At 39.8% G+C, this 18,145-nt stretch overlaps 2 protein-coding genes across 2 annotated transcripts in view; both read left to right on the top strand.

Annotated features, from left to right (window-relative positions):
• Positions 1-2,398, top strand: part of ulk2 (unc-51 like autophagy activating kinase 2) — a 56,874-nt gene extending 54,476 nt beyond the window's left edge. Inside the window, exon 27 of the mRNA XM_088011431.1 lies at positions 101-2,398. Coding sequence (XP_087867557.1) covers positions 101-165 — 65 coding nt within the window. The 3' untranslated portion in view covers positions 166-2,398. The remainder of the gene's footprint in view (positions 1-100) is intronic.
• A 6,130-nt stretch (positions 2,399-8,528) lies between these two features.
• On the top strand, positions 8,529-15,840 carry aldh3a1 (aldehyde dehydrogenase 3 family, member A1). The gene is made up of 10 exons (XM_014976752.2): positions 8,529-9,201; positions 10,496-10,659; positions 10,766-10,997; positions 12,644-12,729; positions 12,966-13,174; positions 13,680-13,797; positions 13,890-14,031; positions 14,111-14,277; positions 14,362-14,461; positions 15,029-15,840. Exons 2-10 carry the CDS (start codon positions 10,504-10,506, stop codon positions 15,340-15,342), a joined length of 1,524 nt encoding a protein of 507 aa, XP_014832238.1. The 5' UTR covers positions 8,529-9,201; positions 10,496-10,503; the 3' UTR covers positions 15,343-15,840.
• The last annotated feature ends 2,305 nt before the right edge of the window (positions 15,841-18,145 follow it).

Genomic DNA, 18,145 nt, shown 5'->3' with positions numbered 1-18,145 from the left:
CTTTTCTTTGTGGACACAATAACTTTTGTTTAAATTTTTCCATAGTCAGTTGAATTGTTTTTAATCTGGTTACTAACAGGTGTCTCTGTGTGTGTTGCAGATAAAGCCAGTGTGGAACGCAGGATCTCCTCTTTGTGCTACTGTACAGTGACACTGTATGAGTAGCAGGCGCCACCTGACCCCCATAGCGGGACCACACCCTAAAGAGACTCTGGAACTGAGGAACACTCTCCCAGCTTCCTGTTCTTTCCTGTAGCAGCTCAAGCACTTTTCATTTGTTCATTCTTTGTTTTGGAGAAAATTTTTGTGGCCGTTCGTCATCAGTTTGTTGTACTGACTGTGTTTAAATAACGGCAGAATTTTTAGACTAATTCTGGGGCGCTCAGTCTGTGTTGCAGACTGAGCTCTGAGTGATGCACATTATTCCAACCAAAGATGACAACAAATCAAGAAAATGGTAAAACCAGATGTGGATATCAAAGCATTCTTTTAAAGATGATTTTTAATATGATGGGGACATCCCATCAGGTTACCATAGAAATCCTGGATATTATCGGTTTCTAGCAGGAACAAAGAGGATTCACAGGACTCTGAGACAGTGCTGTGGACTAAAAAGACTTGAGCTCTGGTTGGAGAAACAAATATGAGATTGAATCGGTGATCTTTACTCTTGTTTCAGTTTTAGTGTATTTATTTGGAAATTAACAGACTTCTCTGCCTTTCAAGAAAACCTCAAGTATTACAGATGAAGGAAAACCATCTCAATGGACAAAAAGGAAAAAAAAACACAAGCTGCTGTTACATGAACCCGACAGCCATGAGAGCAAAGGATCCTGTAGATTTGTAATCACTTTGTTTTAACTTTGTGTTTTAAACTCCAGCACTTTATTAAAGAACAGGAGGAGGGGTCAATGGGAAGAATAATGTGAAGACGGGGTGGACGCTTTTCTCATCACTCTTTTACTCACCCTGATGCATGATCAATAAGTCCTCACATATACATGTGTTCAATTGGATGAGTGGGCTGCAGTTTGCAGCTATTTTAAGGCCTCTGACCTTTTTTCTAATAACAGAGCAACATTTTGAAAGCTTTGCTTCTGTCTTGTTGATCATGTAGCTGACAGTAAGGTGTAGTCAAGGTGGGGTTCGGTTAGGAGGGACTGAATCTTCTCACATGAGCATCCAGATGTGTTGAGTGGATGCTTGTCCTTCTCCTGCAGCCAGCACGCTGTCCACTGCAAACCCTGCTGAAGTGAAGCTGATCTGTTGCATTACATCACAAGTTCCAACAATAAGATTCATTTTCCTAAAGAAGACAAAAACTTATCAAATGCAGCTTTTTGTCTCATCAGCACTGTAGCTCATTTTTAATAAAACTAAACTTGTTTGCAAACTTGTATATATCTGAATGTGCTGCATGTCAGGGTTCCCCTTTTTGAGGGGGCCGTGTGTGTGTGAGATCTTCCTGAGGACGGCAATGGCTGCTGCCTATCAGTCAAAGAGCACAAATCTTTATATGTAGATAGATTAATTTCTATTGCTTGTATTTGTGTTTGCCAAGGGTTTGATAAGAAGACCAATCTTTGGCACACCTGGCGTGTGCCAAAAATTGCAACAAAACTCATGGCAGCTTCAATCTTTCTACCAGGACTGCTTGTTGTTGAGATCACATTCTTTAGCTCATTTAGAAGGCAACCCGTCCATCATTTCCTCCCACTCTGGATTCAGAGTTTTCTCATGCGTCCCCCTGCCTCCCTCTGAAGTCATGTGCTGCGCTCCAAACACTATGTACTGTATGTGAGAGCTGCCAGGTGTGCATTAAGGTCACACCTGGCAGCTCTAGATAGAGCAGGAGGTGCCTTCTCCTGAAAGCAAACACAGGCCTACTCTGTGCAGGTGTGAACATGTTTATCTGTGTAAAAAGAAAAACTCTGAGGAGTTTCAGGACCTATATTCCAGATGTACTGTTCTTTATCTAAACATATCCCTGTGTGAGTTATTCCCTACTCTTTGCCATGACCTCTGATCAACATGAAGCCTTTTACTGCATACAAACTAAAGAGGGAACTGATGAGGTGGGAGGGGGGGGGACACAATCTTTGTATAGTTTTGGACTGTATTAAAACATGGAGCGTTTTAGATGAAGCATGGATACCAACTCTGCATCTGACCCTGTAGAACCTCGAGAATGTTGAATGTATCTACCCTGTTGTTTTACACCTCTCCAGCTTGAACTGAATGCCTATTGAAGTTGGTCACAACTGTTATTAGACTGACTGAGCACCAGATTTGCAAAGTGAAATGTTAACGTTCTACTCGTTTGATTCAAAGCAGAGTCTCCCTTTGTTCTTGATGGAACTCAATTACAGTCTTTGTAATTAAAAGAAATCAAAATGTGTGTTAATTTTCTTTATAAGCTTGGAAAAAATTGCTTTAATTTTTTTTATCCAATAACAAGCTTATGTTTTTATGTTTCATATTATAACTGAAGTACATATACCTACTAATGCTGAGCATCTCACAAGGAGGATGTGGGTTATATTGGCATGTAGAGAAGTGATCAGTTTCATAAAAGGTGGACTATTAACTGGCATGATGATTGCCTTATGTTTTATGTATCAGAAATATCTCATTATTACTAAATCTTTCTGAAGCTCTCTCAAAACCTAAAATTTACACTTTCTGAAAACAACTTTCGTCTCTCTGTCTGAAGCATAATGTAATCTTTCTTGCATAATGAATAGAACCATTGCCATTAGACTCCTAACACTTTTTATCTAACATCCTATAAGAGCCGAGCTGGATCCCATAGCCATTTCTTTAACTCCCTGTTATCAGATGACATCACGATTCAAATGGAACAAGCATGTTCTTGGTTGTAAACTGGAGTACCTTTGTTTGGGGGGGAGCGGTGGGGAAATTTAGTGCCGAAATAGCCTTTGCTTTGGCGCCCCTTTAACACAGTGCCCTTAAGCATTATAGCTTTATATCTATTTTTTGCACCACTGCATGTTTATGCAGCCTTATTTTGCAGTGACAGGGATGATCAATAGAATGCTACTTGTGGAAGAATACTGGTTCTGTTATTTCTCTGCTGGGTGGATATGGATCTTTACAGCTGAAGAAACAAGGACTGTGTAAGGAGTGGGGAACTGATAACCCACCCTGCCCTGAAGACAGGACCCACTGCCTGAAGACTGTTTCTGCTATGGTTGGTGAGGAAACCAACATGTAGAAAAATGGCATTCACTGATTGGCTCCTTCTTTGTTTGACATTTTAAAGCACAAATTGCTGCCCTCAGTTATCGGCATGTTTGGAACTTTATACTAAAGTATTAGCAAACTGTTGCTGGTGGGAGAGGCAGAAGAACTTATTGAAGGTAGCTTGCTTTCAGACTAGTTGCTACGAACTTTATTCTGTGTAGTTAACAGATGTTTTGTGAGCAGCCAAGTTCGCTTTCTCAAAATGTGTGTTTTTTTTGCAGCAGGTAAAGTACTGCAAACACATCAGGCTACAGAACACAGAAGGATCAATTACAACACTTTCCAGGTGAAACAAATTACATTGTGCTTTCAATATATTACCATTTTGGTAACACTTTATTTGATGGGGTGTGCATAAAACTGACATGACACTCATAAACACGAGGAGTCTTTATGAATGTCCGATGTTTGTCATGAAGTGTAATTCGGTAAATAACATTTTTAATGCAAAGATACTTTAAAAATTGGATTAAAAGTCCATCAAAGTGCCAATTTTGCATTACAGTGTTATTATTTACAAAATAATGCAATCTTGGCACTTTTAAGGGACTTCTAATCCAACTTTTAAAGCAACTTCTCATTAAAAGTGTTATTATTTACTGATTTCACATACCCTGATTTCACATACCCACAGTGCCTTGAAATGTTCATGCCCATTTGAGTTCAATGTTTTCTCATTGTTGCATCATATATTTAATGGTTAAATCAAGATTTATGCATAAACTGAGGACCAAACAATAAATGTATGCTTTGGCTACAAATGGGTACAGATTATTTGTAAACCAGTAACTTTTAGGCATCTGGTACAAATATTTATACATGCCCAGACAATCATGATCAAAGTTATTCCGTTATGTCTGGATGCTCTGTGCCCAAAAATATGGCACAAATTATAAGCCTGCTGCATGTCCCACATATTGTGCGGGCCAACGAGCGATGGATTAGTGCAGCTAGTCTGCTGACAATATTTATGTAATAAAACAAAAAACACCATGATTAAACTTTAATATTGTGTCATGTTAATAAACAAATAGAAATGAATATTAGCAAACACCAGAGAACAAACAACCATCAAATGAATATTGAAGATAAAACAAATAAGAATTCTTTACTTCAGAGTTCCTTTATGGGCTCGTATGAATGCTTTTACAAAAGCAATTTAGCACTCCTTATTTGTAATCTTTGAAGATCAGATCCTTGGGCTTTAAAATCAATTTCTTTGTGGTTTCTGCAGATAACTTCATGGACCTTGTGTATGACTCATTCAAAAACAAAAAAAGCCCATTATCTTTGCCTTAATGTTTGCTGACGAGACACAAAAGCCTCACCAAATGTTTCATTTCATGCTGTGAGCTTCACTAGCTTGAACATTAAAGTATGTACCAAACCATGATTTTTATGCCCCACTACACCCCTGTTCTTATTACATTTGATTTTCTGTTTATGACAAGGATGTTAAAGATGTTTTATTGTATTTTAATGCCTCAAACCCTTCATCTCTGGGTCACTGCAGGAGTTTTACACTAACAGCCCAAAGACCAATGATGACTACGGCTGCATCATTAACCAGCGCCAGTTTAAGAGGATTGTGGGTCTCATGGAGGGATGCATCATTGTGTTTGGTGGCGATGCTGATGAATCTCAGGGCTAGATAGGGAAGTGATTTCTTCAGATATTCCTGGAACTCTGGGGCATCTGTACTTAATGTAGTAGCGCAGACATAGGATTTCAAGCATAGTTCACCATGAGAATGAGATCATTCCTTTAAAGAAGGCCATCATGTTAGCCAGTTTGGTGTGTTTTGAAGTGTAATAGGCCTTGGCAAATATTCTAGGATCTTTTTATCTCACATTGAAAGGTTTAGGTGTATATTTGTATAAATCAAACAATATGCAGTGCTGTGTAAAGTATTTATACCAAATGTTCTTATGTATCCATAAACATTATTACTGTATCTTATACATCAATTCAAACAAATTAGTCTGGAAATTAAATTAGGGATAAAAATTAAAATGTACGGAGAATAAATATAGAGCAATGTGAAAGTAATTGTTTAAACTGAAGAGCGTGGTTTTAACATGACAAAAGCATTTTGCTTTATTTCTGTGGTAACTAGCTCTGCATAAAGATAACCAGTGGCGCCCTCTTCTGGACTACAACAGAGAAGATCTTAGCCATCCTCTTATGTTGTGAGTCAAATCGACCTGTTTTAAAGTTTAACATTTTTAAAAAAAAAGTTGGAAGTATTTTTTCTGCTTGAAACTATTTCTATTTGTCTTAATAAGTACACTCTACATATAAATTGAAAATGGTTAATTTTACAAATTTGCAAAACCCCCAGCATCTACATATTACATAAATACTATTTGGGTATCTATGCAGTCAAGTTGAAGGGTGAAAAGGGTAAAACAAAATTCCAATTCTATATGTTTCCTTGCAACTATGAGACATATTTCACCACACACACACACCATACACATACATGCACACACACAAGCCTATTTTCTCAGTATTCTCTTTACTTCACTAGGAAACTGCGAGAAGGCAGGTATTCATGCAACTTTTGACGGGAACCTTTTCTGTTCCCATGAACAAACTCCACCCACACTGAGTGGATACTCAGCAGAAGTGGAGGGAAAACATAAATACTCTCTGCATGACTCATTTGTCTTGATTTTAATCAGCGTGTCAATTTGACTCAGAACAGAATACGTGTCTCAAGTTCAATTATAAATATCACCCCTTGAAAAAAAGAAAACTCAAAATGTAATATAAAAAAAATTACAAAAGATCAATTTCAAGGATAGTTATTGTTTTTTTTGTGTGTGTAGATTTTTTCAGTGGACATAAAAAATGTAAATTACATTTTTTTATGTAATTTATATTTATGTAAATGTAGTTTGCGTTTACATAAACTACATTTATGTAAATGTAGTAAATTGTCGTCATTGATCCTTTATTTGTGAGAAATAAAAAAACATCATTGTACAGATATTGATTGAAACGGTTAGTACTGGAGTTAATAATCGGATACAAAAATGTTTTGGAGGATTTTTTTTTTGTTTGTTTCTGACACTATTGCATGATTAAACACTCCACGGGTCAAATTGACGCAGGAACATTATTGCTGTACCTCAGAATCGAATATAACAGGAGGGTTAATCAGACTTTACAAGTTAATCAACTGGCACTAATTTTAATTTAATAAAATTAATTGACAAATAATCTTAATCAGTTTTTAGGATTGTGTTATCCTATGAAATGCTTGGACTGTCTTCATGGAAAAGGATTTAGAATTTAACCAGACCGTAAAGAGTTTAGAATGGTGCTTTCAGCCAGGGCATGTTTAGCCTCGATGCATCCTGCTAAACACGGCATAAATGTGTTATGGATTTAAGAACTTGGGAATCTAAGGAGACCATAAACAGACAGGATGTAATCTTTTACCACATGTTGTTTTGTTCAGGTCCCACAGTGTTGTAAAATGTAATGGGTGACTCCAGAATGATGCAGGAGGAGATCTTTGGACCACTACTGCCCATCATCATAGTGTAGATAAATGAGAGAGAGAAGCCATTAGTTCTCTATGTGTTTTCCCACAATGCCAAGGTAAATGCTTGGCCTGCAGGCGGATGTTTTCCTCTTCTTAATGCTAAAGGAATATCTTTTAAATATCTGATCGAAAAAGTGCTAGCTGAGATGTCTAGTGGAGCCCTGGTGGCCAATGACTGTATCGTCCGCTTCCTGGACAGCGCTCTGTCGTTTGGAGGAGTTGGAGCATGTAGGCTGTCTGTCTTCCTGCTGATCACCATTCATCACAAGGTTTTCACTCTGACTTTCAATGTTCTGTTCCTCAGGTCACAGCGGTATGGGCCGGTACCGAGGCCGCCACACTTTTGAACAGCTCAGCAACCTTCGCAGTTGCATGATCAAATAACTCAAAATGAAGGGGCTGAACGACATGCAATCCCCCTCCCACCCCCCGCTGGGCCCGCCGCTTCTTACTTTCACAGCTTAATGTGCAGAAGCTGCGCAACATGGCTATGTTGGCTATGCTGACTTGCCTTGCAGCCTTTGTGGTGCAGGTAAAAGAAAATTGCCATGCCTGTCGCAATTAGCAATGAATCAATTAATCATGAATTCAAATGAACTTGATAATTTTCATTCTGATGATTAATATTTTTGATATTAATCATCAGACTAATATATACTCTGGTTAGATTTGATATTGTTTTGTCTGTCAATTACAATATTTCATCTTGTTTGATTATATTTCAAGCAGATTAAAGATGGAGGGAAATTGGCCAGAGATCAATTTACCTTTTTCAAACCTATAAATCTGACCAATGATGGTTTTCACTTTAGGTGTTAGAGTTGGGGCTGTTCTCCCTGTGCATGTGTGGGTTCTCTCTAGGTACTCCAGCTTTCTCCCACAACTTAAAAACATAACTGTCAGATTCTCCTTAGTTGTGTGTGTGCATGATTGTTTGTTCTGTCTCTCTTTGTTGCCCTGTGATGGACTGGTGACCTGTCCAGGGTAGTCCCGCCTCTCGCCTGTTGACCCCTGGATATAGGCACCAAGCACCCCTCCCAATCCCACTAGGGATAAGCGTGTATGACAATGGATGGATGTACGTTAGAGTTGGATAAACAATGACATTTCTCTGTCAGATGTGGATTATGTAAGCTTATCACCACAAACGTCTCTAACTGGTGAACAACCATTAGATATCAGTAGTGGTTTCTTGCATAAAATATCTGAATGTTATCTTTTCTTCAATAATTTATTGTTAATAATTAACAAAGTTATTCTATTGTGTCATCCAAAGTACTAATCAGTGCTGGCACCACAGGAGAGTTATTTATTGGAGCCTAGTTCCCAAAGCAATAATTCTGCTCAGGATTATCAATAGTAAAGCAGCTAGCTTTACACACAGTACATTCTGTTAGCAACTTTATAAATATTATCAAATCATTTTCCATGTTAATCGGATGAGTACATGCTGTCCCCTCATACAGCAATGGCTTTGTTTCTGAGAGACAATGTGTTTTTGTCCGGAAAACCTCCCCACACATCTACCCTCCTTTTAATTACCCAACATGCCTCACTGCCCCTGGTTGAAGGCCTCCTTTGTTCTGGTCAGCTCCACTGTTGTTGACGTCCATGTTTGTTGTACTCATCTGGAACAGCTCAGCCATGTTTCTGTTTTCTGTATCTTGTTGCCTGCAGCGGTTCCTGCACTGAAGCTGAGCAGTCAATGCAGGTCATCTGCAGCTGGAATCCAGTCTGGTCCATCAGATGCATTAGTCAGATGCATTTCATATTTGAAATGCTTGGACTACTTGGACTTATATTTGGAAGTCCAAGTTATATTTGGAAGGAGATATGATTGAAGTTATCATTTTAGAGATGTTTTGTGTAAACCAAGTATATAAAATCTACATTTTTATGCTCACATTTGTGATTTAACTGTAGGAGTCAGTGTCCAGCAATATGTTACCGTAGCAATCCATTAGAGTTAATAAAAATCTCTCTTTAGTTCAGGCTGGTCCTCACATTTTCTGTTAATTAAAAAAAATAAAAAATAAAATTTCTTCACTGTTTTCTTTCTGTACCATTTTTCCTCAATAAGGCCTTCCATCCAAACTGACATCTGTGTCCTTCCAAGGTTTGCTATAAAGAGAACAGTAACCTCTGAACTGCTAACTAAAGGCTGTAAAAGTAGTAGTCAGAAAGCAGCTCCCGTATCATGTAATTGCTGAATAAAAGGTGGGAGGGAGGGGGGAGTGGTGCAGACTTGGAATCTGACCCCAGAGCTGCGCCAGTGGCAGACGGCGCACACAGGTCAGCTGGAGAGCAGGAAGCCCCACAGCGGGACGGGAACATTCAACTCATATCCGACCAGATCAAGCTCCAGTCCGGCTGCAGTGAGTTCGGTATGTAGACACGCTTCATGGACCGGCTTCCGTAGTCACTTTGGTCTCAGTTACATTAATATTTTAGAACTGAGAGATGCAGTGCAACAGATAAAAATGGTCTAAGTTGGCCTACGTTGGTGAGAGGATGCAGATTCAATTTAATGTAAACTGTTTTATTGAGAAAATATATATAATGTTATAACAATGCTTATCTGGAGTCTGAAAGTCTTTTTTTCTACAGAAATGTGGGGTTCACTGCACTAAAAGCCTGGATTGTACAGGCTGAATTATTGGTTTGATCTAGAATCCTGAGTTCAGTTTTCAACCCAACAGATGGAAGTGACGCTAAGGGTAATAAACCTGGCTCTCTCAACAGGCAATTAGTGGTTAAGATACATTTTTACATGTAGCTTCATTTATTTACGCAACTAAGATAGTGTCAGATAGACGATTAAGGACAAAAACATCACGACTACTAAGACATTTTTATTGACAAATCAATTTGAATTTACACTATTAAGTGTTCTATAAAGTGTTATGAAATCAGTCCCATGTATGTTCTTGCAGCAACTTTACTAATTACTTTAATTTTTAAGATGGTATAACCGATGGTGAAGAGGCAGTGGTAGAGGTCAAGATGTTATCAGAACACAATGAGCTGAATTAGAACATGAGCTCCATGGAGCCAGTGGAAGGACTGGGGTGATACCTCTGTCTTCTTTTTCATTTATTACTTCCAGCAGCTTTCTCAGAAAGTACATTTTAGCACTTGTGTTTCATTGTGTTTACTTTATGTAATGCTGATGTTTTAAGCAAATCTTTTGAAGCCATTTTATTCGTTTACTCAACAAGCACTTTAATACTTTAATACAACGTTTCCCAACCCTGGTCCTCGAGGCACACTGCCCTGCATGTTTTAGAAATTTCCCTGCTTTAATGCACGTCATTCTGCTGATTACAGTTCAGCAAAGACCTGCTAATTGAAATCACCTGTGCTGAAGCAAGGAAACACCTAAAACATGCAGGCCAGTGTGCCTTGAGGACCAGGGTTGGGAAACACTGCTTTAATAAAATGGTGCTAAACTAATATATTTGCATTTTCCTATCCTCTTTTTAAAATAAACTGAAATCCCTCAAAATTTGACTTTAAAAACTGTAAATGTGAGAATAGAAAATATTTCAAATATCTACTGAAGGAATAAAGGACAGCACAGTGGCTAGCACTGTTTCCTTGCAGCTGGGGGGTTGTTGGTTGTTGGTTCTAACCTGTCCACTGCTGGAGACCCACGGTCTGGGCCTTGTCGTTGAGCAGGTGACTGGATGGAAAGGCAGCTGTTGCAGCAGGCCAAGGAGGCCTTCGTCAGTGGCAGGGCTCGACCTCTAGAGTTCAGACTCCAGCAGCTTCACGCCCTGCAGAGGATGATCATGGAGAAGGAGACTGAGATTTCCACTGCTCTCAAACAAGACATCAGCAGGGTAAGGGGACACACTACTGCTGGAGCACCAAACATACATGTTCATACACACACAGAAGAGTGGTATATAGCTGGGTTTGGTTCCATGACTGCTGGGTTTTCCACAGAGCCAGTATGACACGCCTCTCCTGGAACTGATCAGCATTGAGAATGAGATCAAGCTGGCCATAGAGAAGCTTGCACAGTGGGCTGCTCCTCGTCCTGTAGAAAAGAACCTCTTTACTATATCGGACGAGGTCTACATTCAGCCAGAGCCCCTGGGAGTGGTTCTCATCATTGGGGCCTGGAACTACCCCTGGGCTCTAACTCTGATTCCGCTGGTTGGAGCCATCGCTGCGGGTAGGAGCTCTTTTACTTTCTGCTTCTGATTTTGGCTTCTAAAAACTCAGCATGAAACCCAAAGTTTACATCAACAAATTCAATGCAAAGTGTTGGATGCACATCAACACTGGACTCTAGAGCAGTGGAGACGGGTTCTTTCTCATTTTGATTTAGGTGTGGACTTTGAATGGACCATTCTAAGACTTTAGATCTACATTATGCTGTTGTAGCTGTGGATGTATGTTTAGGGTTTCAGGTCTTCTGCAGGTGCTGACATGTTTTCTTCCAGTACTGCCCTACACCTGCTCCACCCCCATCAACTCTGGCTAGCTTCCTGTCCCTGCTAAAGAAAAGCAGACCCAAATTATGACATTGCTACCACTATGTTATAGCTCTTATAAACAATATGTTGGGTTTTTTTTACACATTTATTAAAACTGCTACTTTGTCATTACATGGTATGAGACAGAAAATCTGAAAAATCGGGGGACAGAAAATGGTGTATTTCTGTCCCCTAACATCTGCAGAAATACATCATTTGGTCAGAAACAACCAATCAGAGTCAGGAGGAGGGTCTTACCACTGATCTTCAGGCTTGTGTTCAGGATGCTCAATGTGCTAATGGTGGAGAAACAACTTATTTTACCAAAAAACTGTTCATCCATGCTTACTAGCCTCTGCATCCACCTCTGGTTTTGATGTGGGTAACTAGCTGTAGCATAACAGAGAGCAAGGGGGTGTACATAAGGGTGATTGACAGCTCTAAGACCCTCCTCCTGGCTCTTATTGGTTGTTTCTGACTGAGCGGTCTATTTCTGCAGATGGCAGTAGGACCACAAGGAGAATATAGAGGCGCTACATTTTTTTTTTCAGATTAGCTGTCTCATGTTATACTTCCACAATGTGGAGACATCTTTAACAAATATGTAAAAACATATTGTTTATAAAAGTTACATACTGCAGCTGTAAAGAGGTGATTTGTAGTATTGGTTTTCAGCCAACTACTGTTGAGCATTTGTAGTTAATGTTTTAGTTTCATCTGGCCTGAACTCATTCTTCCACATGTTCCTGTCTCCATATTCAGATGATGGATTGATCAGACCTCTGTGAGATGTTTACATCTTATTTTATTTTAGAACCTGACCCTGCTTTAAACTTCTCCAGAACTTTTCCCACATCTCTTTTTATGATGATATTTGTTTTATAGTGTGTAATGATCTTTACGTGCAGAACAGCTGCATTTATACTTATATTATGTTACACACAGGTGTGCTCTATTTACTACAGAGCCTTCAGAAACTGGTTGGTCAGCCTGGATTTTAATGAGTGGTATTGGAGTAAAGGAGGTTTGAATGCAAATGCATGCCACAACTTTTGACGTTTTTGATTTTCAAAAAATGTTTAAAAATTATGTACCATTTTCCTTCACCCTTACATGTTGGATGTTGTTGATGATAAAATCTTTTTTAAAAATTAATCCAATGACGTTTTTGTCTGGAATAATATGAAATGTGAAAAAGTTCATGAAGTATGTATGTACTTGTATGAACCCTGCAATAACTGTACAAACTTCACTTGATACCCCTCCCCCACTCCCCTGCCAGCATTCTCATCCTCCTACTGTCCCTGTTCTGCGTCACTCTGTGATTTCATTCCATTCACAGGCAACGCAGCTGTGGTGAAACCGTCCGAGTTGAGCAAGTGCTCGTCCCTCCTGCTACATGCACTGCTGCCTTGCTATCTGGACAAGGTCTGAACACCCACTGCTGGTGTTGATAAGATAATGCTGGACTCAAAGGCTGTTAAGTTTCCACATAGCACAGCTTATCACTGAGATTAATTTGTCTCTGTTTAATGGAAAGTTTTTACTCCCTCCAAACAGCTGAATAGCTGAGTCCTGATTCTTGAACATGATTTTTCTTTATTTCACTCAACAAGTACAGCATTGAGTACTCAATGAGAAGAAAATATCTTGTTTACCTCCAGGATCTGTACCCAGTAGTGACAGGTGGTGTGTCAGAGACCCAGCAGCTGCTGAGGCTCAGGTTTGATCACATCTTCTACACGGGCGGCAGCACAGCGGGCAAACTGGTGATGGAGGCTGCAGCGCGCCACCTCACCCCTGTAACCCTGGAGCTGGGCGGGAAGAGTCCCTGCTACATCGACAAAGACTGTGATGTCAGGACAGCCTGCCGGTAACACTGTCATCACCAGCACACAGACAAAGCTGACTGCTGAACTGATGTAGAAAAACTACAAACATTCCAGGAGATTTTAGGCAAATAACACATGGTAGAGAGTCAGATGGTTTTCCCATCTTTAAGTTGCAACTTTTAAAAGGGGAGTATCATGTAAAATCTACTTTTTTGAGCTTTACATCATGTTATAGTGTTAGTCCCTCATCAAAACCACACCTGGTGTTTTGCTTTGATTCTTTCATGCATGTTTGATAAATCCTTTCTCTGAGAAATCCTTTCTCAAACATACAAACATGCAAACAAATAATTACAAAACCCAAAACAAACTCAAACAACCCAAGATCCCAACAGATATAGCTCAAGTACATTTTGCATAATATTGCTCCTTCAAAATTTTTAAGCTGGTATTGACTGGAACCTTCAGATGGCATCATTACGTGTTCTTTCATTGCTTTCTAAAGCATTTCAAGGATTCTCCCAGTAATGACTGTTCTGTTTGCAGGCGCGTCACATGGGGGAAGTTTGTGAACTGTGGCCAGACTTGTATCGCTCCAGACTATATTCTGTGTGAGCCCTGCATCCAGGGCCAGGTGGTTGAATTCATCCGAGAGACTCTGCTGGTAGCACATCAACTTTGACCTGCTGTTAGTTTTACGTTAAACTGGGCAGTATAGAGCTTTATTGAAACCCTTTATATTTTTACTTTTCACAGGAATTCTATGGTGCTGATCCAAAATGCTCGCCTGATTACGGCCGAATCATCAACCAGGAGCACTTCAACAGAATCATGAGTCTGATGGAGGGATACACTCCTGTTGTGGGGGGGCAGAGTGATTCCTCACAGTGGTACATTGGTAAGATGAGGCATTTTAAATCACTGTTCACGTTTCTGTTTTCATTCCAGTTTCATGAACTGTGTTCTTCCTTTGACAGCCCCAACGGTGCTGAAGGACGTGCCCCCCCACTCCAGGCTGATGCAGGAGGAGATCTTTGGCCCTCTCCTGCCAATAGTCACAGTGAGCGACATGGAGGATGCCATTAACTTTATCAATGAGAGGGAGAAACCCTTGGCTCTCTATATCTTCTGTTCTGACCAGAAGGTGGGGCTCACAAAACAGAAAACAACTTTTAGACTTTTGGACCTTTCTCTATGTGACTCTTGTGCTTCCTCCCATCTGACCAAGGCAATAAAACGGATGATTGAGGAGACCACCAGTGGAGGAGTGACAGTTAATGATGTCATGATGCACTACACAGTCAGCTCACTCCCATTTGGAGGCGTTGGTGAGAATCATGACAAGCAGTTTTGTTGAGTCTAATGAAAGAATGTCTTCAGAAAGCTCTTTGTAGATATTTGGTCCTGTAGTGTACATCATTTACATAATGACACAATGTAGTTTAGCTTGGAGAGCTCCACCTATGGTTTTCCAAATTAGATTAGGGAAAATAGAAATAAAGGAGGAATAGGACAGTACATGTGTTTTTATCTCTCCTTTTCAGTCCATCCATCCATCCATCCATCCATCCATCCATCCATCCATCCATCCATCCATCCATCCATCCATCCATCCATCCATCCATCCATCCATCCATCCATCCATCCATCATCATGTTTTGGATTTAACCGACCCACATGCAGATATGACACACAGGGAAAGCAGTTTGAGGTGGTTTATTAACTAAAAGGAAATAGAAAGTGTTTGGGGAACTCTGGAGGATGCAGAAAACTCAGGTTCCCACAGGGAAGCACAAGGTTTGGTTTGATCCGGGAAGTGGAATTGAACGATTTGAAAGATGAGTCTGATTCTGTTGTTGAGTCCTGACTCTACTTGTGTTCTGGACCCTCTCCAGGTCAGAGTGGCATGGGTCGTTATCATGGCAAACACACCTTCGACCAGCTGAGTCACCAGAGAGCGTGCCTGATTCGTTCGCTGAAGATGGAGAGGGTAAATCTGGCGCGCTATCCTCCCCAGGACCGCCGGCGAGCGCGGAGGGTCCGCATGGCCCTCAGGTCCCCTCTGATCGACACGTCCAAGAGGACGCTCATCTGGGCTGTTGTGGCCACCATCCTGGGCATCGGCCTGTTCATCACTCTGTTGGTCATCTTGCTCATAGCTGCCGGTCTTAACTGCACCTGCTGGTACTGGAGAGGCTTCTATAACTAGCAGAGCTACAGAACCGCTTTCCTTCACAAACTCTTTCCAAAGATTTAAGAAATGCGTCAGTGATTTTACACAGATCTGTTTGGACTTGAGATGTTTTAGTGTTTAATGTACATAATTGTTTAATCTAACTTGTTTTTTCCCCCTGCTTCTCAATTTTGTGTCAGAGGATTTTGCTCAGCATCTAAATAACCCTAGCTCAGTCATTACTGTTGTGAATAGTTCTTTTCTTAAGGAAATAAATTCTAAACAAGGAAATCATACACTATGATTTGTGTATCTGTTTTTGATAAATGTATGGTCAGATCAAATAAAAGATTTGATCTGACCATATATCATCCTTACTTGACAATGTTTAATGTAATTTGACATGAAACTAATATTTTGCATACAGCGCCTGGAAAAAGTATTCATATTGCTTGAACTTTTCCATGTTTTTGTCACAATCATCATGGACATGAGTGTATTTTATTAAAATTGTATGTGACAAACCAAAACAAATCTGGGCTTAATTGTAAGGTGAACATTTTTGTAAATGAAATTCTGAAAAGTGTGGTATAAATTTGTCCCCAGCCTCTTTTCATCCAACACTTCTAGATAAAATCCAGTGTGTTAATTCTCAGCACTCAGCCACGCCCTGAACTCCTCCCAACTTTAGCAGACTGACTACTGACCAGCTCTCCGTCTCACGGGTCCGAAAAGACTCTAATTCCCGGGTATTACCGCAGATAAGAATTTAGAGAACTTTTGTTTAAGCTGGGAGCGGGAGAGATGCGTCCAAGTTCTAACTACCTACATCCAGACGTTATGCCCCGCTTCTGTCCATAATCCCGACAATCGGAGTAGCCCTGCCGGTGTCCGAACCAATGAACCACATCTGTTAACGGTAGCTCTCTCCCTAATAATTAACGTGCACTTGGTAACCGACTTGGATAGTTTTAGTGACTAGGAATAAGTCCCAGGGACATTATTTATCTGAACTAAAGAACGTACGAAGCCACCCTAAGTTACTAGGACCATAAGCATTGATTTTACAATGATCAGAGAAATTAAATCTAGATGACTCAATTAATTTAACTGTCCACAACATCAAATTAGACTTTAGTATTTTTATTAGCAAGCTGTAGCAAGGGAAAAGGACATACAGCATTTTAATAAAAATCAAGAAATTAAAAACTTTAAAGAATCAACAGAAATTACTCCTAACCCTACACTGTGTCTTAATCTAAATAGAGGCTTTGGGGGGAGGCAGTATTACTCGAACCCAGATGCAGAGACGATCTTGGCAGCGGAAACTTTAACGTCCATGGATGGAGTCCTGTCTTTGTCTTGGCAGAATCCTTTCAGAATAAATCCAAAGTTGAACCGGTGAGAATCCTCTCTGAACTCAGTTCTTTATCCACGAAAGATCTTTGTCTATTCCCCATGTCCACTGCAGCATTGTTGTAATCCTTTGGGTTGAGCGTGGGGCCGCAGTCGAATCAGAGTCCCGGGTTGTGGGTAAACGGATCTTGTTCCTTCCTTGGGCAGCGAGCAGTCATCCCGGGGTGTCATCACGCAGCCCTCCGTTGATTCTGCATCTCCATCTGCTCGACTCGAACGCTGCGGAACAAAGAACCTCGATCCTCCTGTCTGGTGTCTTTTTATTCTTATCAGCAGCCACACACTTTCTTTCCTCATGGACATTTTTACTTGACGTCAACTGTTCTTTAGTTAGCCTCAGACTACAGATGAACTTTATTTCTCCTGAGCTGCACTTTCAGTTCCCTGTCTGAATTCTGCACCTGTTTCCTCTGTACTGACTGCTTGGACAGATGATCTAATATCCTTCACCATCTTGGAGACATGATGTCTGTTCTAATGACCTAATGCCTTGGTCACCTCCGCTCTCCTTTCGGTTCCTCTTTTCCCCTGACCCTTCACCTACCATCTACCTCCAACACAACATCAGTGACCTTTAGTTACAGTTACACATTTTACACCATTTCAAGTTCAATGTCAAAATCACATTTATAACCTTTTAGTTTCTCTGATTTAGCATTCATTTATCATTTTATAATAATCCTTACTTATTAGTTACTCTTATTATAATCATGATGTGAGTTATTACAGACATTTCTGAAATTAAACCAAGAATAATTCATCATTCTAATTATTTGATACCATGTTACAGTTACTTGTTTCACCTGTAAGTACTTCCATAAGTTTAAGAGTAAGTGTAAATATTCTTATAATCAAACCAACATCAACCATTGGTTAAACCAATATTAATTATTGGCTTAATAATAAGTTATCATTATTAATTCAAGTATTTTACTCTGGGTTTTATCCAATTACTCAAATTGTTTAGATTTTATTCTTTAAACCTTTAATGCTCAAAATGAGCAGTCTGAACTATTTTTATCCACTGCAGGCTGGAAACTTCCTCTTTCTCCAGGAAACCTGCTTTTCCTGTTCCATGACTCTCTTTCTGCCTGATTATGATTTTTTATGATTAAATAGAAAAAAGTAGAATTAAAGCAAAGTTTGCAGGACACAATAACAACACACACAACCAGATTAATTTTTTTACCGTCTGACTCTACTGTTGGGTCTTGATGTCACCTGTGTAATCAGTTTTAAAGATAACTTTATTCATTGTTATTATTAAACTAAATCTCCAGCATGGGGAAGTGGGATGATCTCGACTTTTCTTGACAAGTGCAACTAAAAACCTTCAGAAATCAGCGCTCTTACAACTAGAGTAAGAGCACTGTACACTAGTTATACAGTGCTCTTAGAGCAGTCAGAGGATTTCTCCATCCTT

The sequence above is a fragment of the Poecilia mexicana genome, unplaced genomic scaffold, assembly GCF_051168715.1.
Source record: "Poecilia mexicana isolate PSO_F unplaced genomic scaffold, ASM5116871v1 scaffold_13, whole genome shotgun sequence".
Taxonomy (NCBI): domain Eukaryota; kingdom Metazoa; phylum Chordata; class Actinopteri; order Cyprinodontiformes; family Poeciliidae; genus Poecilia; species Poecilia mexicana.
The sequence above is the reverse complement of the archived record's forward strand: the minus strand, read 5'-3'. Positions and strand labels throughout refer to the sequence as shown.

Excerpts from the sequence above, each read along its gene's own strand:
- aldh3a1 (XM_014976752.2), top strand. The coding sequence starts at position 10,504 with ATGGAAAGGCAGCTGTTGCAGCAGGCCAAGGAGGCCTTCGTCAGTGGC. Across the intron at positions 12,730-12,965 it reads TGCCTTGCTATCTGGACAAG|GATCTGTACCCAGTAGTGAC; the intron begins GTCTGAACACCC and ends GTTTACCTCCAG. Across the intron at positions 14,032-14,110 it reads TTCCTCACAGTGGTACATTG|CCCCAACGGTGCTGAAGGAC; the intron begins GTAAGATGAGGC and ends TTCCTTTGACAG.